The sequence below is a fragment of the Scyliorhinus torazame genome, chromosome 21, assembly GCF_047496885.1.
Source record: "Scyliorhinus torazame isolate Kashiwa2021f chromosome 21, sScyTor2.1, whole genome shotgun sequence".
Taxonomy (NCBI): Eukaryota; Metazoa; Chordata; class Chondrichthyes; order Carcharhiniformes; family Scyliorhinidae; genus Scyliorhinus; species Scyliorhinus torazame.
This window is the reverse complement of record NC_092727.1, coordinates 35274474-35295221: the sequence shown is the minus strand read 5'-3', so window position 1 is coordinate 35295221 and position 20748 is coordinate 35274474. Positions and strand designations below refer to the sequence as shown.

The following is a 20748-nucleotide window of genomic DNA, read 5'->3' as shown; positions in this document are numbered from 1 at the left end:
TTAGCTACTCGGTCTAATTCGTTCTCTAAGAAGTTGTCGATCTTCCACAATAAGCGTTAAATTTCGTCTTCAGAAAAATGTTATTATTGGGCAGGGAGGTAATGCATGCATTTTATTGTCAAGAGCTTGGTAACAACATGCTTTTGTATTTTGGTGATGGTATAGGCAGGGTTCATGCCCCCCTATACCATGTCAACGAGTTGTGATACAAATCAGCTATATTTCTACTGAGGAGCATCAGAGAAAGAATCCATCATCCTGCCGGCCCCATGGCACTCTGTACAAAGCAAAAGCAAAGGTTTTGGATCATGTTGGGATATATCCATAAGTTGTTCATAGTTCATTTAGTCTGTGAGGAGAAAATTAGGCACAAACTCCTGGAGGCAGCAGGTTCACTCAGCTGAACTGCAATTCTCTTCCCACAAGTAGTGGTTACACTAAGACAGACATAGGAGTCCTAGTTCAAGATTCTCTTGAGTTTAACGTGCAGGTTCACTCGGCAGTTAGGAAGGCAAATGCAATGTTAGCATTCATGTTGAGAGGGCTAGAATATGAGACCAGGCATGTACTTCGGAGGCTGTATAAGGCTCTGATCAGACCCCATTTGGAGCATTGTGAGTAGTTTTGGGCCCTGTATCTAAGGAAGGATGTGCTGGTCTTGGAAAGGGTCCAAAGGAGGTCTACAAGAATGATCCATGGAATTAAAAGCTTGTCACCTGAGGAGTTGCTGAGGACTCTGTGTCTGTACTTATTGAGTTTAGAAGGATTGGGGGGGGGGGATCTTAGTGAAACTTACAGTATCTGAGAGGCCTGGAAAGAGTGGATATGGAGAGGATTTTTCCACTAGTAGAGAAAACTAGAACCCGAGGGAACAGCCTCAGACTGAAAGATCAAACTGAGATGAGAAGGAATTTCTTCAGCCAGAGGGTGGTGAATCTGTGGAACTCTTTGTCGCAGAAGGCTGTGGAGGCAAGGGGCTGGATTCTCCGCACCCCCTGCCGGGGCGGAGAATCACCGGGGGGCGGCGTGAATCCCGCCCGTGCCGGCTGCCGAATTCTCCAGCACCGGCGATTAGGCGGGGGCGGGAATCGCTCCGCGCCGGTCGCCGACCGCTGGCCACGCCTCCACCCCCCCCGGCGATTCTCCGGCCCGCAATGGGCCGAGCGGCTGCCCCATTTTTGCCTGTCCCGCCGGCGTAAATTAGAGTAGGACCTTACCGGCGGGACCTGGCGACGCGGGCGGCATCCGGAGTTCTCGGGGGTGGGGGGGGATCTGGCCCCGGAAGTTGCCCCCACGGTGACCTGCCCGCGATCGGGGCCCACCGGTCCGCGAGCAGGCCTCTGTACCGTGGGGGCACTCTATTCCTCCATGTCAGCTGCTATTCCTCCGCGATGGCTGACGCGGAGATGATCCCCCCCTGCGCATGCACTGGGATGACGCCAGCACACACTGGCGCTCCCACGCATGCGCCGGCCGGCGGAGGCCCTTCGGCCCCGGTTGGCGTGGTGCCAAGCCCCTTCCCCGCCGGCTGGCGGGGCGCAAGCCACTCCGCCGCCGGCCTAGCCCCTAAAAGTGCGGTGGATTTTGCACCTTTGGGGCGGCCCGACGCCGGAGTGGTTCACGCCACTCCTCGGCGCCGGGACCCCCCGCCCCACCGAGTAGGGGAGAATCCCGCCCAAAATCTTTAAGACAGCAATAGATATGTTCTTGATGAATGCGGGGATCAAGGGTTAGGGGAGAAGGCAGGAGAATGGGGATAAGAAACATATCAGCCACGATTGAATGGTGGAGCAGACTCAATGGGCCGAGTAACTTAATTCTGCTCCTCTGTCTTATGGTTTTTCATCCATTTCCGTAGCTAGTAATTCCCAGAACAGTCACCAGGGGCTTATAGCTTGAGGGGAGTTATTCCCCATCAAGCATGGGTGACCACGAATCACTCTCTCTCTCTTACCACCAGCCATTGGCTGTTTGGAAGAATTTGGAGTTTGACACACTCACCTGTTTGACCTCTTTATGAACACACCTCCCATGGCCATCAGGTCCTGTGGGGTGAGACATGAACCCAGAGCTTCTTGCTCAGAGGCAGGGATGCTGTGCACTGCGCCACGAGACCACTTAGTTAAATAGTTCCTTCTTCGTCATTTACATTGCGCTCTTCCAAATTTTATACAGCTTGAATCTCAAGTGAGTGATTGTTGCTGCCTGTTAAAAGAATCTCTGCCATAAATCTTTTCGAAATTCTCATAACAAGAGTGGGCCTTGCTCAGCTCATCACTACGGAAAACAATTTTGGATTTATTTTCAAATGGGAAGGATTTACAAAGAAATTGGCTTTAAATGTTGCAAATTTTTAATCAGGACTCAAGTGGAACGAACGCTAAATATCATATTGTCATAATGTTATAATAAATTATGAGCAATGAGACAGATAAAAAATCATGACCATTATCTGGGATGCGAGGACATACCTTTCTGTCGAGTACTGTGGGTATAAATGTGTGGCCAATTCCTTCCATTTCATAGAAAGTCTTGTCTGCGAGGTTCAGCCCTTCTGGTTCAGCCATGGTTGAACCTTTAGGGTCAACACCAACGATCTAACAGCAATAAAGAAAATAAATTACATTTTACAGACTCGACTTCAGTTTTATTTGTGAATAAAATGTAATCAAAATTGCAGCAGATTTCTGCTTCGGTAAAATGTTCAGTTTCTTCAGTTTGACCTTGGAATGAGCTAAGTGAACTTTCAATCAAATATTGCACCGACAGTGATGTATCTGCTTTAAGTGCAGTGTATAATGTTAGTAGCAGCACCCCCACCACCACCGTCATCACCACCATCACCACAACCTACCCATCCCCATTGGGTTCTAATGCAGGGGAGCATGAAAGTGCATGGACAGGATCCCTCTGGGTTCTAGGCCTCCCCGATCGCACAGTGATTATGTGCTGCAGTGGGCAAAGCACCAGACAGTAAGCCCACCCTTGGCCCAATTGAAGCCCTTAACTGGTCTCTTATTGGCCACTTAAGGCCATAACCCACCTGGTCTCATCGTTCAGGTCGGCAGGCAGGTGACAGCTCAGAGGGAATCCCGGAAATGAAAAAAGGCCAACCTCGGTTCAGAAAGGAGTTTGGGGAGGTTCTGTCAGAAGTCCTCTTCTGGCTGGGGTTGCCCTCCCCTTAAGGCCCAGTGACCTCTGGACCTTCCACCCTCTCCCCCTCCCAAGCCTATCTCCCAAGATCCCGATCACGTCCCACCACCTCTTACTGTACCTCACAACCTGGGACCCCTGGCCAGTTATCTGGGCCTCCACTTCCCAGGATTGAGGGTGGAATTTTTCCAAAAACAAATGGCAAAGTGTCAGTTCTAATGAGAAAAATGGTGCACATCCAGCCAGCGGTGGTGGGAATTCTCACGGAATATCGAGCTTCGTAAGCAAAAGTTTTTCTTCACATGAATCATGCTGTGTTCTTGGTGGGTTCCCGCTGATATGCTTATGAAACATAATGACTGCGATCACCAGGGAGCTCCATTTTTTCACCTCCTCAGCACTTGCTCGAGATCCAACCGATGTGCAGGCATCCAGAAAGCCTGCTCCAAGATTCTCGGAGGGAGCCCCATCAGACCTCTGGATGGAGTCCAGCAGAGGTGGGACCTCCTGTACCTGCGTTCTAGAAGGCATTCCTCCAGCAAGGTGACTACCCCGGCCTGGTAGGTTGTGACTGCTTTCGTTAGTGCCAGATCCGTACAGAAGAGGACGGGGCAGCAATGCCACAAAACAATGAATTACCTTCTGTCACCTCCATTCTCTTGCTGCACCCCCTCACCCACGTCCAGATGGAAACTCATCCAGCCACCTTGTGGGCTTCCCATCTGTCACGGGGCCCGCTTCATCACCTCCCCCTCAATCCCCATGGAACCCCCCCCCAGTCTCTACTCTGCTCCTCACATCCCTACTCCCACTTCACTCCCACACATGCAACTCCTCAACCATCTGAACTGGCAGGATTCCCACCTACAATCTCCTCTCTGACTCCACAGGGCAAACTTGAGCACAACAGGCATGAGTGGCTACAGCCACCCGGAGTGATATGAGAGCTCCGATGCCTCACTCCATTTGAGGAAAGAGCTGCTCAGCTGGTCGGGGAGAAAGTCATTGGAGTGTGAATTGGCAGCGGCGCTCTTGGAGTTGGTGGAAATGTATTCTCCGCTGACACCCCAGATGATGAGAGTCATGCCGCGCCTTTGTAAAAATTCGGGCCATGGGGTTTCATTTTCTTGGCCTAATATTCTTTCTGTTGATGAGCATAAAATTCAAGATACCCGAACTCTCAAAATTAAAGTACGCTATCTTTGATTCATGCATACACAATCAGATAGATATCTGCAGTACCTCAATAAATACAAATTACTTACTCGTTGATACTCTTACTCTTTATGCTGTAAAGACAATAGGAACCCTGGGCTGGATTCTCTGCCGGCGTGATCCTCCCCTTCACTGACAGTGCACTCAGGCCCGCGGATTTCCCAACGGCGTGGGGGCACGCACAATGGGAAACCCGATTGGCCAGCTGGCAGGACTGAGGATCCCGCTGACGGATGGGAGCGCGCCGCACAAGAAAACAGGTGCGGCGGGACGGAAAATCATAGCCCACTGTCTTTCTAATATCTCTTCCGTTTTGAAGGGCAGTGGTCAATTCAATGGTAGCGAATTATGTTGATGGGATGAGATGAAGTAAAGTTGTAGGAGGCTTTTTTACAACATAAGCACTGGCTTTGAGTAGTTGGACTGATTGGCTTGTTGCATTGCTGTAAATTTTATAAATTCTCATCGGCTTTACGTAATGTGGGGGCCAGGTTAACTCAGGCTGTACAGCTGGTTTGTGATGCAGAGCGAGGCCAACAGCGTGAGTTCAATTCCCGTGCAGGCTGAGGTTATTAATGTAGGCCAGCCTTCTCAACCTTGCCTCTAACCAGAGGTGTGGTGATCCTCAGGTGAAATCACAATCAGTCAGCTCTTCCCCTCAAAGGGAAAGCAGCCTATGTTTATATTTAGACATAGATATAGACATAGAACATACAGTGCAGAAGGAGGTCATTCGGCCCATTGTGTCTGCACCGATCCACTTAAGCCCTCACTTCCACCCTATCCCCGTAACCCAATAACCCCTCCTAACTTTTTTGGTCACTAAGGGCAATTTATCATGGCCAATCCACCTAACCTGCACATCTTTGGATTGTGGGAGGAAACCGGAATACCCGGGGGAAACCCATGCCGACACGGGGAGAACGTGCAGACTCCGCACAGACAGTGCCCCAGGGGGAATTGAACCTGGGACCCTGGCGTTGTGAAGCCACAGTGCTATCCACTTGTGCTACCATGCTGCCCTGATGTTCATCTGGGACTATGGCCACTTTACATTTTAATCCATTGGTATTCATTTGTTCCCCATAACATGAAATACCTGACAACCAGGACATTTCTCCTTGAATTTCCTTGCTATTCCAGTTAGGGTACCACCAGTTCCAGCACCTGCTACCAAAACGTCGACTTGTCCTGTGAAGATCAAACCAAATAGAAAATCAATCTCAGGATGGCAAATCTGTCAAATCATGGAATTGGGGAATGTGCCATTGATTTCATTGGGAAAACACTTTCAGGATTATTTTTAGTATTGTGTTGCAGTCTGAATATAGGTCAGTCTTATGAGATTAGTTATGCTCTAGCCATCAGCAAAGCGTCATCCTGACAGGATTAGGTTTCACTAAGGTTACAGAACAACTTGTCCTTTACAAAGAGCCGTGAGTACACACTGACACTCCTTTGATGCATGCTGTCTGAAAAGTCTGCCTGCGCTACCACAAATAATCGACCCTCTGTAAAAATCTGCCAGGTTAGAAATGCATTATCAGGAAGTAAGGGTGATTTGAGACACCACACCAATTTTGATAGATGGACGTGAGTGTTGGATGATCAGTGAAGAAATACAAGAAGAATTGGAGCGAATCATGAAGATAACTTGGAGCTACCAATGAGATTAGTAAAATCTGAGACCAGAATAAATCAGCTGACCAAGATCAGGAAGTGACAGTTGGAACTTCCTGGGCACGTGATAAGAAATCATGATTCAGAAAATCTAAAGCGAATGGGAAAGGTCGATAGTAAAAGAGATCGAGGTAGATAAAGAACAATCGTTCTAAAGAGTCTCATCAATTGGATTAATGTACCAGCAAAGATGACCTACTCCTCCAGAGCAAGATTAACGCTGTGGTCCATGATTGCCAATACCCTCTTCAGGCATAACACTTGAAGAAAGAGAGAGAGAAGGTAAGGGCGAGGGAAATGAATGGACAAGAAGATCGATTGATGGGAGGTTATTTGGAAAGAAGAGGGCAGAAAAGAAAAATGACTTCAGAAGAGTTTCAGAAGCTGGGTCATAGGGGCTGGAAAGGTTACCATTCCTTGGTGGATCAAAAAGGACAAAGGATCATCCGGAGTTTGGATTGGAACATATGGCTAGAGAAGATAGGATGGAGCAAGAGGGACTTCAAAGTGAGGACAAAGATCTTGAAGTCTGCTTTGGGGAACAAAGAGTGCAGCAAAGAACAGGTAATAAATGATCAGAATCTTGAATGGATAAAGTCTCAGGCTGTGTTGTTTTGGATTAGCTTTAAGTTGTGAAAGGTGTGAGGTGGCAAAGTTTAAGCAAGACATTGGAGAAATTAATGCTCTGCGCCATGCAGTTGTGGACACATACTATAGCAGGGTTTTTGAAAGTGCAGTTCATGTTTTGGGCAGGTGTCGGGAGGGTCACGGAACGATCGGTTGTGGCATTCCCGCAGTGTTCCTGATGGTGCCCAATGGTCGCAACCGGCTTTTAAATTGAGAATGCCAGTAGCGACTGTTTTTTAAATGCAGTCTTCCGGCCAGAAGTGACACCAGAGAGCAGATCACACACCTGGCACATACACTGACGACACCCACCCTGTACATCGTGCTTTTGGCGCGAACTCACGGAGGAGAGATTCCTCCATTTTATAGCTGTGAGCAAGCAAGGCAAAGAACTGTGAAGAACTGAAGATGGATTGTTTTGTAAAAAGAAAGAGAGGTCCAGAGACACAAACGAGCAGTATACCTCCTGGCCAGGAACTCACAACTGAATCTGCTGGAGAGAACTGCTCAAGAGAGTCCACAGCAGGACAAAACAGTACTAGTGTTAGCTCTGTACAGAACTTCAAGGCCTCTGGTGAACAGCCAAAATAAAAAACTGAAATCAAGAAGAAAACATGATAAAGATGATTTCTTGAGGTGTGGCTTTGTTAATTGTGCCAATGCAAATTAGGATGCAAAGTCCATGTGTGTTATATGCAGGGAAGTATGGCAAACGAGAATTTAAAACCCTCAAAACTTTAAAGGCATTTGAAGACTAAGCATGACGGGTTTGAGGACAAGCCTCTTGATTTCTTTCAAAGGATGCAGCGAGAACTTAAATCATCAGCTGAAGTCCTCAGCAGAAATATAACATTGAATGCCAAAGCAAGTGAGATCATGAGGACAAAGCATGCTCACCTGTCGCATTAAAGATAAGTGAAAATGGTGTGTCGCAAATGTCGGCCGGCATGGGTCACGAAGGGAGGCCAGCATGGGCCTTGAAGGTCAGCCGGTTGGTAAAAGTGATTCCAGGGGGAAAAAGTTTGAAAAGCATAGGGGTGTGCTGGAAAATATTCCAGAGTTTGCAGTGGATCAAATATGGCACACAAAGCTGCCTTCTGGGTTGAAGAGAATATTGTGATATGGGGGGGTGGGGGGATTGCTGGAACAATCAGTCAGGTAATGTTTATAGAGTATTACGGCCCCCAACCAGACCCCAACAGTGCTTAGGATACTGGACCAAAATCCAAACATTTTATTTTATTTTTCTAAGACTGTGCAGAAAGGATACTTCGCTCCAGGAGTGATTGCCCGAAAAAAAAAGAAGAGATTTGATATTCTAAAACAAAACTTTATTATTAATGCAGTATTAAACTCTTTAACATCACACCCCAAAAGATCTTACAATGACCCCCTTAAACAATAATACTAAATACTATAAATACAATACCCTTAATTACTTTCTCGATTCGCAGTAACTTCATTGCAGTGTTAATGCAAGCCTACTTGTGACGATAAAGATTATTATTAAAGATTATTATTATTATTCCCAATTAAACAACAAGAAAGAAAAAACATACAGCTCTCCATCCATCCAACATCTCAAAGGCACAGAGTAATACTTGATTTTCAGAACAGATTTGGCTCCTGTTAGGTCCCCTGCAGACTCTGGTTGGATGTCTTCAAAAAACTGTTTCAACTGGTTTGTTTCAGCTTCCCCTTGTCCTCAGACAAGTCTGCACTGCTGTAAATACTATTAATCTTTTTTAACAATCATACTGTGAGAGAAAACTGCCTTAGTTGTGGACTCAGTGTGAGCCAGATCGGAACTCAACTCAAAAATGCTTTCTCAAAATGTCTGAATGCCTAGGCTCCACCCAGCAATGACATCATCTCCCCTAACTGAAAACAAATTAATTCCCCAGGGATACCCCCTAGTCAAACAACAGTGCATTAGGCCCAGGCTTTTCCGATGGTCAATTTCGCCTCTGGCTCCTCAAAGCTTTGTCAAGCTGGCTCCTCAAAGCTTGCTAAACAAGATTTTTTTAAAAACATGAATTCTGCAGTAAAACACACTCTAACCCAGGCTTTTAACCCTTAAATTGCCAAATGTTTATAATTTAATATACCCAAAATCCTGCATTTGTCACAAGAGTCAATGTGTGCGAGGTAGGAGCATGTAGGGTGATTTTGGTTTTGCTGATACTGTGGAGTCAACCAATCCTTGAATATAGATAGGCAGTCTTTTTCTACAATTGCCCAAAAGATAACGGTGCTGGTAGAGAATTTCACTTTGGTGTCATCAATGTACAAATAGAAGCTGACCCCAGTGCTTTTTATGAGGCAGTAGTATGTAGGTAATGAATAGGAAGAATCTTGGAATCACTCTGGGCTACAAGAGAATGAAGTTCACAGGCACAGAGGCATGGAGGGTGGATTGACTTTCTATCAAAGTCAAAGTAATAAAGTAAGTTCCAGCATTAAATTTTCCAGTTTAAATGAAAATTCTAGCTGCATAAAAAGTTAGGAAATAAGAAACTTGTGCCCAACTGAACCAATTGATTGCAACAATGACTGGCTGATGCATCCACCAACATGAAGAATACTGGTTCTTCATCGTAGTTTGCATTATGACTCATGCTTCGTAGGACAAGGGGTATAATGACATCTATCTGTAGTGATATGCATCACTGTATATACACAAGGGGTTAATGTAAATACACGACAACCAAGTAACCACTAGAGGGAGCACCAGAGATGTCATGACATGCAGACATGCAACCAATTGTTCATTAGAACAGGATCCAACCAATGGGTAATCAGGACACCCAGAGGTGGCATTACCACAAGGGGGCACTACTCGACCCATATAAAAAGGACAAGGCACACCTCTGCCTCTTCCACCGGCAGAAACCAAGAGAGCAGGTCAGGGTTGATTATCAGCAACATCACACCCTAGCACATGGTCGAGAGCAAGCTTGTATAGTTAGCAGAATATACTGAGTTACTAGATTCAGATTAGTAAAGTGTCGAACTCATTTAAGAGCATTGTTAATCGTTCAATAAATACGTTAAACTTATCTCTGAGTCTGGAGCATCTTTCAGCAGAGCCTACATCAAGTGGCAGTTTATGTTAGTAACAATAATATAACACAATATGGTACAGGAGTGACTGCTCAATTTCCTTCGTTCAACTCAGCAAGGTTAGAGACAACCAGCAATCGAATCCAGACACAATGGACAAGATTCAGGCTCCTCATTAACTCAGGACTATCGGTAATCTTAGTGCTAGCTGGCGTTCGTTCAAACAAAAATTCCAACTATACATGGAAGCATCCGACCTGAATGGCACGACCGATGCTTGGAAGATAGTTCTTCTACTCACCATTGTGGGTGAACATGCGATAGAGATCGTCAACTCATTTCAATACTCAGAAGGGCAGGACAAAATGAAATACCAGACCATCCTGGACAAATTCGACAGCCACTGCGAAGTGGACACGAACAAAATTGGTAAAAATGGAGTGAATACTCACCACGAGGCAGAGATAGGGTTGAAACAGAAGAAGACGGCAGTTTTGAATGGCAGCCATCTTTCGAGTGTGCAGTCTGACCAGTCCGCACATGCGCACTTTCATAAAAGATGCAAACCGTTGTTTTGCGCATGCGCGAGAAGCCGCGCATGCGCAGTTGCGAAAGGAGCGCACAGTAAAGGAACCTTGGCGTGCGCATGTGCAATTGAGTACTACACATGATGTCATGAGCATCATGCGCCAGAGGCCCCGGACCACGCCCACTTAAAGGGGAAAATGTCCGAAAATTAAAAAGAAGTGTTTTAAAGACACAAAACACAATTCTTTCATCTCAAAAGACAGAACAATGCCTGAACTTCTCCCAGCCGTTGAAAATAACCTCCGCAGCACCCTGGAACAAGCAGTTTGCACCACCCGAAGTGAAGAGCACAATGACAAATCCAAAACCAAAGAAGATGATTTGTCCATTGAACAAGAAGAAAACGATGCCACACAGCGAGTACTGAACGACTCCATTGGCATCAGGAGTGTGCGACACCAAACGCATGACTCTGATCAAAGTAGTGCAACAGATCCAGACGATGACTACCTGGATAAAGAATACCGAGTAGGCATCATCACGAAGTGCGAAATCGCCACACCGGGCACATTGCAAGTCCTGTCAATCCTTGCCGCGGATTTCGAGGACGAATGGAATACAGTGATGGATGTCAACCAGTGCCCCATCCAATTCAAACTGCACACAGGTGCCTCCGCCAAACTGATCTCGCAGTCGGACCTCACGAGAATCAAGAAGGCTCCCAAGTTCCTTCCGGCTGCCTGCAAACTCCAGGACTACACTGGCAACGTAAAGGCACTGGGGTCCTGCCACCTGACAGTGTCCAACCGACACATACAGACAAGCCTACGCTTCGACATTGTTCAACCAAACAGGGCATCCCTGCTAGGTGCGCATGCCTGCAAGCAACTGAACCTCATCCGACGGGTCTACACCATGACGCCGTCTCATCCGGATCCTGAGGCCAGCATCGACGACATCCTGACCCAGTACCCAGCTGTCTTCAGCGGGATGGGCACACTTCCGTACGAGTACAGGATTTGACTGTGGCCTGACGCCAACCCAGTGGTCCACACACCACGAAGAGTCCCCGACTCCACACAGAGAGCGATGGATGACTCCACAGCGAGAGCGACACAAGCCTCCACAGAGAGCTCATTGACAGACTCCACAATGGAAGCAACTCAAGACTCCATAGCGAAGTCCATGCATGAACAAGACCATGAAGGTCTATCCACCTTATCTGAGCAACCAGCAGCAGACTATGAAAGTCTACACAACTCATTTAACCAAGAAGAAGACACTGAATGTCTACCCACTGTATGTGAGACAAGCGACGAAGAAATCACAATTCCCATACAAGATGTGCAAGATCACAGTGAGACTGACAGATCTCAGCTCGTATGTACAGAGGCACTCAACAATCAAAGTGAAACTGCTCTTGAGTCCAGTGAGACCATGTCAATCAAAACCTCATCCACTCGAGCCTATCCACAAGAAAATGAAATCTTGAAGGTTTTGACTCCAGAAGAGGAACATCAAGAAACCAATGATGATTCAAGTGAACCAGAAATGACTCCAGAAGAGGAGCACCAAGGAATCAAAGAGGAATCACATCAACCACACAGGAGTGATGTCACCAAGATCAATGCAACATCTGGTCATTCTCTCAATCCTTGAGAAGAAACGCTCAATGAAGCATGAGATACCACAAAGGACACTGACACAAGTAACTTTGAGAATTAAATGAAATGAAAATCACTTATTGTAGGCTTTAATGAAGTTACTGTGAAAAGCCCCTAGTCGCCACATTCCGGCGCCTGTTCGGGGAGGCTGTTACGGGAATTGAACCGTGCTGCTGGCCTGCCTTGGTCTGCTTTCAAAGCCAGCGATTTAGCCCTGTGCTAAACAGCCCCTGCTGTTTAGAATGATTCGAATTATCATACGGAACAGTCATTGAGCGCGACAAGCACGACATAAACAACAAAAACAACAATAAAACAACAACTTGTACGACATGGTACAATTCTGCACATGAAGGACAATGTAAAAGCACAGCTCAGAACAATGGCAAGAGTACAAACATACCATGGCATGACAACGAATCTCACCAATTCACGTTTGCTCCACTACAAACAAGCAAACCAGCTTTCAAGAAAGATGATATACAGAATCGCTACCACAAGCATGATAAAAAAAAGTCTAAATCAGACAACGAAGTGATTCGACCATTCGAAAACCTCCTGATGACTTCTTGGTTACTTAAACACAAGAACACTGACGACGTTCACAAAGAAATGACAACATCAATATCACCACTTCAACAACAGAAGAAGAAAGCAACTCAACCGTACAAATTCATAAGATTGGACTCATAGATATTAATTGGTATTATATAATCATCAATATCATCACAACTTGTACATGTCACCATTCATCTACCTGTTTTGTACAAATTTCTTCAACAAAGTACATAAAATATGTCACACGAAAAAAGGGGGGAATATAGTGATATGCATCACTGTATATACACAAGAGTTTAATGTAAATACACTACTGCTAAGTAACCACTAGAGGGAGCACCAGAGGTGTCATGACATGCAGACACGCAATCAATGGGTCATTAGAACAGGACACAACCAATGGGTAATCAGGACATCCAGAGGTGACATTACCACAAGGGGACACTACACGACCCATATAAAAAGGTCAAGGCACATAGGCTCTGCCTCTTCCACCAGCAGAAACCAAGAGAGCAGGTCAGGGTTGATTATCAGCAACATCACACCCTAGCACATGGTTGAGAACAAGCTTGTATAGTTAGCAGAGTAGACTGAGTTACTAGAGGCAGATTAGTAGATTGTCGAACTCATTTAAGAGCATTGTTAGTCGTTAAATAAACACGGGAAACTTATCTCCAAGTCTGGAGCATCTTTCAGCAGAGCCTACATCAAGTGGCAGCTTATGTTACTAGCAATAACATAAAACAACAATATCCTCTTGGCAACTACATTGTGACTTGCTTTGTTTTTCATTGAAAGCGAGCATGTAAACATGTTTGCACTGAGTGCTGAATTTGGTGCATTTGAGTGCTATAGTGAGAGTTTGGTGACTGAGGGAGTTAGGTGAGGAGGGAGTAAGGTGCTCCTTTCATTTTGTTTCCTACATTTCCGCAAAGAGCGAGAAGGGAGCCAGGAGTTTACAGAGAGTGCAGCTGACTGGGAGCAGAGTCGGAGGGCGGAGGTCCAGTTGGTCCCCAAGGCAGCTATATTCTGTAAGGTAAGAGGGGATGGAGGATAGGCCAGTTGCATGCTCCTCCTGTAGGATGTGGGTGGTGAGGGATACCACCGGTGTCCCCGCTGACTATACCTGCGGAAAGTGCACCCAACTCCAGCTCCTCAAAAACCGTGTTAGGGAATTGGAGCTGGAGCTGGATGAACTTCGGCTCAACCGGGAGGCAGAGGGGGTGACAGAGAAGAGTTACAGGGAGGTAGCCACACCCAAGGTACAGGACAAGAGTAGCTGGGTTACAGTCAGGGGAAATAAAACAAATAGGCAGACAGTGCAGAGATCCCTCGTGGCCGTTCCCCTTCAAAACAAGTATACCATTTTGGATGCTGTTGGGGGGGATGACCTACCGAGGGAAGACCCTAGTGGCCAGGTTTCTAGCACTGAGTCTGGCTCTGGGGCTCATAAGGGAAGGGGGAGAATAGAAAAGCAATAGTAGTAGTAGATTCAATGGTTAGGGGAATAGATAGGAGATTCTGTGGTCGCGAGCAAGACTCCCGGAAGGTATGTTGCCTCCCGGGTGCCAGGGCCAGGGATGTCTCGGATCGTGTCTTCAGGATCCTTAAGGGGGAGGGGGAGCAGCCAGAAGTAGTGGTGCACATTGGTACCAACAACGGAGGTAGGAAAAGGGGTGTGGAGGTAATAAACGAGTTTAGGGAGTTCGGCTGGAAGTTAAAAGCCAGGACAGACAGAGTTGTCATCTCTGGTTTGTTGCCGGTGCCACGTGTTAGCGAGGCGAGGAATGGGGAGAGAGTGCAGTTGAACACGTGGCTGCAGGAATGGTGTAGGAGGGAGGGCTTCAGGTATTTGGATAATTGGAGCGCATTCTGGGGAAGGTGGGACCTGTACAAGCAGGATGGGTTGCATCTGAACCAGAGGTGCACCAATATCCTGGGAGGGAGGTTTTCTAGTACTTTTCGGGAGGGTTTAAACTAATTTGGCTGGGGAATGGGAACCGGATTTATAGTCCAGCATCTAAGGAAGCCGATATTCAGGATGCCAAAGCATGTAGTGAGGCAGTGGGGAAGGGAACACTGACAAAGGAGAGTACTTGCAGGCACGGAGATGGGTTGAAGTGTGTATACTTCAACGCAAGAAGCATCAGGAATAAGGTGGGTGAATTTAAGACATGGATCGGTACTTGGGACTACGATGTGGTGGCCATCACGGAAACTTGGATAGAAGAGGGGTAGAAATGGTTGTTGGAGGTCCCTGGTTATAGATGTTTCAAGAAGATTAGGGAAGGTGGTAAAAGAGGTGGGTGGGTGGCATTGTTAATTAGAGATAGTATAACAGCTACAGAAAGGCAGTTTGAGGAGTATCTGCCTTCTGAAGTAGTATGGGTTGAAGTCAGAAATAGGAAAGGAGCAGTCACCTTGTTGGGAGTTTTCTATAGGCCCCCCAATAGTAGCAGAGATGTGGAGGAACAGATTGGGAAACAGATTTTGGAAAGGTGCAGAAGTCAAAGGATAGTAGTCATGGGTGACTCCAACTTCCCAAACATTGAGTGGAAACTCTTTGGATCAAATAGTTTGGATAGGGTGGTGTTTTTGCAGTGTGTCCAGGAAGCTTTTCTAACACAGTATATAGCTTGTCCGACCAGAGGGGAGGCCATATTGGATTTGGTACTTGGTAATGAAGCAGGGCAAGTGATAGATTTGTTAGTGGGGGAGCATTTTGGAGATAGTGACCACAATTCTGTGACTTTCACTTTAGTAATGGAGAGGGATAGGTGCGTGCAACAGGGCAAGGTCTACAATTGGGGGAAGGGCAAATACGATGTTGTCAGGCGAGAATTGAAGTGCACAAGTTGGGAACATAGGCTGTCAGGGAAGGACACAAGTGAAATGTGGAACTTGTTCAAGGAACAGGTACTACATGTCCTTGATATGCATGTCCCTGTCAGGCAGGGAAGAGATGGTCAATTGAGGGAACCATGGTTGGCAAGAGAGGTTGAATGTCTTGTTCAGGAGGAAGAAGGAGACTTATGTAAGGCTGAGGAAACAAGGTTCAGACAGGGCGCTGGAGGGATACAAGATAGCCAGGAGGGAACTGAAGAATGGGATTAGGAGAGCTAAGAGAGGGCATGAACAATTTTTGGTGGGTAGGATCAAGCAAAACCCCAAGGCTTTTTACACATATGTGAGAAATATGAGAATGACTAGAGCGAGGGTAGGTCCGATCAAGGACAGTAGCGGGAGATTGTGTATTGAGTCTGAAGAGACAGGAGAGGTCTTGAACAAGTACTTTTCTTCTGTATTTACAAATGAGAGGGGCCATATTGTTGGAGAGGACAGTGTGAAACAGACTGGTAAGCTTGAGGAAATACTTGTTAGGACGGAAGATGTGTTGGGCATTTTGAAAAACTTGAGGATAAACAATCCCCCGGGCCTGGCGGGATATATCCAAGGATTCTAAGGGAAGCATGAGATGAAATTGCAGAGCCGTTGGCAATGATCTTTTCGTCCTCACTGTCAACAGGGGTGGTACCAGGGGATTGGAGAGTGGAGAATGCCGTGCCCCTGTTCAAAAAAAGGACTCGGGATAACCCTGGGAATTACAGGCCAGTTAGTCTTACTTCGGTGGTAGGTAATGTAATGGAAAGGGTACTGAAGGATAGGATTTCTGAGCATCTGGAAAGACACTGCTTGATTAGGAATAGTCAGCACGGATTTGTGAGGGGCAGTTCTTGCCTTACAAGTCTTATTGAATTCTTTGAGGAGGTGACCAAGCATGTGGATGAAGGTAAAGCAGTGGATGTAGTGTACATGGATTTTAGGAAGGCATTTGATAAGGTTCCCCATAGTAGGCTTATGCAGAAAGTAAGGAGGCATGGGATAGTGGGAAATTTGGCCAGTTGGATAACGAACTGGCTAACCGATAAAAGTCAGGGAGTGGTGATGGATGGCAAATATTCAGCCTGGATTCCAGTTACCAGTGGTGTACCGCAGGGATCAGTTCTGGGTCCTCTGCTGTTTGTGATTTTTATTAATGACTTGGATGAGAGAGTTGAAGGGTGGGTCAGTAAATTTGCAGACGATACGAAGATTGGTGGAGTTGTGGATAGTGAGGAGGGCTGTTGTCGGCTGCAAAGAGACATAGATAGGATGCAGAGCTGGGCTGAGAAATGGCAGATGGAGTTTAACCCTGAAAATTGTACGGTTGTTCATTTTGGAAGAACAAATATGAATGCGGAATACAGGGATAACGGTAGAGTTCTTGGCAGTGTGGAGGAGCAGAGAGATCTTGGAGTCTACATTCATACATCTTTGAAAGTTGCCACTCAAGTGGATAGAGCTGTGAAGAAGGCCTATGGTGTGTTCTCGTTCATTAACAGTGGGATTGAATTTAAGAGCCGTGAGGTGATGATGCAGCTGTACAAAACTTTGGTAAGGTCACATTTGGAGTACTGTGTACAGTTCTGGTCGCCTCATTTTAGGAAGGATGTGGAAGCTTTGGAAAAGGTGTAAAGGAGATTTACCAGGATGTTGCCTGGAATGGAGAGTAGGTCTTACGAGGAAAGGTTGAGGGTGCTAGGCCTTTCCTCATTAGAACGGAGAAGGATGAGGGGTGACTTGATAGAGGTTAATAAGATGATCAGGGGAATAGATAGAGTAGACAGTCAGAGACTTTTCCCCGGGTGGAACAAACCATTGCAAGGGGGCTTAAATCTAAGGTGAATGGTGGAAGATATTGGGGGGATGTCAGAGGTAGGTTCTTTACCCAGAGAGTAGTGGGGGCATGAAATGCACTGCCTGTGGAAGTAGTTGAGTCGGAAACATTAGGGACCTTCAAGCAGCTATTGGATTGGTACATGGATTACGGTAGAATGATATAGTGTAGATTAATTTGTTCTTAAGGGCAGCATGGTAGCATTGTGGATAGCACAATTGCTTCACAGCTCCAGGGTCCCAGGTTCGATTCCGGCTTGGGTCACTGTCTATGTGGCGTCTGCACATCCTACCCGTGTGTGGGTGGGTTTCCTCCGGGTGCTCCGGTTTCCTCCCAAAGTCCAAAGATGTGCAGGTTAGGTGGATTGGCCATGATAAATTGCCCTTAGTGTACAAAATTGCCCTTCGTGTTGGGTGGGGTTACTGGATTATGGGGATAGGGTGGAGGTGTTGACCTTGGGTAGAGTGCTCTTTCCAAGAGCCGGTGCAGACTCGATGGGCGGAATGGCCTCCTTCTGCACTGTAAATTCTATGATAATCTATGATTAATCTAGGACAAAGGTTCGGCACAACATCGTGCGCCGAAGGGCCTTTTCTGTGCTGTATTTTTCTATGTTCTATGTTCGATATTATGAATAACATGAAGCTTATTGCTCAGTCATTATTATAGCCTGCAATACCAAGAAAGCACAAGCTTCTTTGTGTGTTTTTTTGGCGGCAAGTTAAGAATCACTATCAATTGTACTTACCACCACACTGTTCCAGAATTTCCTCAGCCATAATATCATAATGCGCCAATGGATTGCCAGCATTTTGATACTGGGGATGAAATAAATATTGATGTTAGCTTTTCCATTTAAATTAATGCAACAGATTTAGAGACAAGTCTTACAACCTTGGAGGGCATGGTGGTACAGTGGTTAGCATTGATGCCTCACAGCGCCAGGGACCCGGGTTCGGTTCCGGCTTTGGGTGACTGTCTGTGTGGAGTTTATACGTTCTCCCATTGTCTGTGTGGGTTTCCTCCGGGTGCTTCGGTTTCCTCCCATGGTCCAAACGATGTGCAGGTTAGGTGGGGTTAAAGGAATAGGGAGGGAAGTGGGTCTAACTAGGGTGCTCAGAGGGTAGGTGAAGACTCGATGGGCCGAATGGCTCGATCTGCACTGTCGGGATTCTGTGGAACCTCCAGGGGCATTGGAGGGCACGATTTCAAAGGTTGAGTTAAAGCTGTCTGAAAGTTTTACTATACTTTATTTGAACTTGAATGGCTTGACTCCCAACCATGCGGCCCCCGCTCTGTCCCCATGAGGGTATCCATGTTCTTCTAGGTGCACTTTTTGAAATGTACATCACTCAACATACTGTTGTAACATGAAGAGTGATGCAGGTTTACAGTGGTTCGGCTAAAAGGTGAGTTTTCACCTGATCAAACACATGCGAGTTTGGGATCTTGCTCTGCAGCTCCCACGCCATTCCAATGTGAGAGTCTGGGCTATTGAGGTTTGCAGCGTTTGGTGTCCTCACCACTTCAACCCCCAAAGCTTTTAACACATCGACCTGCAGAAAGGGAGATGTTTTGTGAAATTGTTACTCATCAGTGTAAAGGTTAAAAAAATAACTGCTCAAATCTCCAACAATAAAAAACATGCTGACACCAAAAACATATTCATGAACTAGAAAAACCCTGCCAATTTTGCTGGTGTCCATTTTTGGTCAAAATATGAGGTGGGAATATTTTTATCCCAGTTTTCCACCCCAAGTTCAAATCCTTGAATTTCCTTTGTTTGTTTTTTTGGCCTGCAAGTCCACGGTGAGGTCATTGAAATGTATTATCATGATGACGTGTGACAAAAAACAAGGAAAAAATATACTTGCACTTAAATAGTGCCTTTCATGATTTCAGGATTAGTTGCTGCATGAAGAAGGGCTTCGAGCACTTTTCAGCCATTGAGATAAACTTGAAATGTAACCACTAGTTGTAATAAGAAATGGGAATAGGAGAGACCATTTGGGCCCTCGGGTCAGCTCTGACATTCAATAAGGTTGTGCATGATATTCTATCTGAAATCTGTTTTCTTGCCCTTCTTCATACAATGCAGCAACTAATCTTTGCAGAGAAGACTCCCTAAAACAGCAATGTGAAAATGATGAGCCGCTCTTAGTGATTGATGGATAACTATTGGCCAGGGCGTGGTGCGTAACTGCCCTGTTAGTCTTTGAAAGAGTGCCGTGGGAACAGACAATGACTCTCATTAACGGTTTGTGGTATTATTAGGTATTGCAGTACCCGAGAAGCTGAAGACCATTGGTTAAACCGAGGAGTTTACCATTGGCTGTTTGGTATGTAGCTCCGCCCTGACAGGCGGGGTATAAGAACCGGTGCCGCCCCAGCAGCCCTCATTCTGTACCGAAGCTACTGGGGAACAGTTCTAGTCCTCCAACTGCACAGCACTTCCTCAAATATTGCACCAGACTAGAGCGTCATCCTAGATTTTAGGGCTTGCCTATACAATGTGCAACATTTGCTAGGATCAGCTGAAACAAGCAGAAGGGCTCTGAAGAAGGTAAAGAACTCCAGTGCTAGCCTTTGCAGTTGGCAAAGATGCTCTTTCAAACATTTCCCATTTTACCTACGCAGATTTTTTTTTCCATTTTTCCAATTAAGAGGCGAATTTAGCGTAGCCAATCCACCTGAGATGCACATCTTTGGGGTTGAGGGGATGAGACCCACGCAGACATGGGGAGAATGTGCAAACTCCACATGGGCAGTGACTCGGGGCCGGGATCGAACTCGGGTCCTCGGCGCCGTGCGACAGCAGTGCTAACCACTGCGCCATCATGCCGACCCTACCCACACAAATTTAAGCATGATATTCAATCCTTCCAACAGAGGAAGACCACTGAGAGATTTTAATCCCTTCGCTCTTCCCTCAATGTGAGGGACTCTCCAGGGCAGATATGATGCTCTGTTACAAACCATGATCAGGGAGGAGTAGAAGCAAGGAGGCAGGATAGTGTAAGGGAAAATTCAGACAGCATTTTAAGAAGGCTGATGTCAGGTATTATGTCCTGCCCTGCCTACTCCACTGCCCCAAAATATACAGACAACACAGGTCATATAAGAACCTTAGTGACGGGATGTGTATAGAAAGAGTGCTCTTCACCGCAGAAGCGATGGAAGAGTTCTTTCATCTATTATGTGATAACCGATAGCCATAGTTCCCTAGCCTCACTCTCTCCATGGCTATGACCACACTTCACTTTCAATGACATCATTTTAAATTGCCATGGGATATATCTGTAAAATGGGACAAGGGTTTTTCAGGGCAATAATTCATCGGATTAGTTCAGGGGCGAATTTACAATGAAACACACCACGGGTGGGCGTCGGAGAACCCCGGGGGGCAGTGTGAATCCCGTCCTGCCACTCTGACGTTGACCGCCGTATTCTTCGGCTGGTGAGAAATCATGCCGACGGGAAACTCGTCGCGCGCCTCGCCAAAACGCGAGAATCGACACAACGCAATGGGGCCCGGGGTTGGCT

At 46.4% G+C, this 20748-nt stretch overlaps 1 protein-coding gene across 5 annotated transcripts in view; it reads right to left on the bottom strand.

Annotated features, from left to right (window-relative positions):
• The window catches only part of LOC140398251 (cystathionine beta-synthase-like protein), a 96727-nt gene that overhangs the window by 38524 nt on the left and 37455 nt on the right, over window positions 1–20748 (bottom strand). For 4 of the 5 annotated variants that reach the window (XM_072486691.1, XM_072486689.1, XM_072486692.1 and 1 more), the window contains exons 6-9: window positions 18627–18761; window positions 17954–18023; window positions 5468–5559; window positions 2472–2597 (exon numbers count right to left, since the gene is read on the bottom strand). In XM_072486691.1, the coding sequence (XP_072342792.1) occupies window positions 2472–2597; window positions 5468–5559; window positions 17954–18023; window positions 18627–18761 (423 nt within the window). The remainder of the gene's footprint in view (window positions 1–2471; window positions 2598–5467; window positions 5560–17953; window positions 18024–18626; window positions 18762–20748) is intronic. The other variant, XM_072486690.1, reaches the window with a different exon arrangement.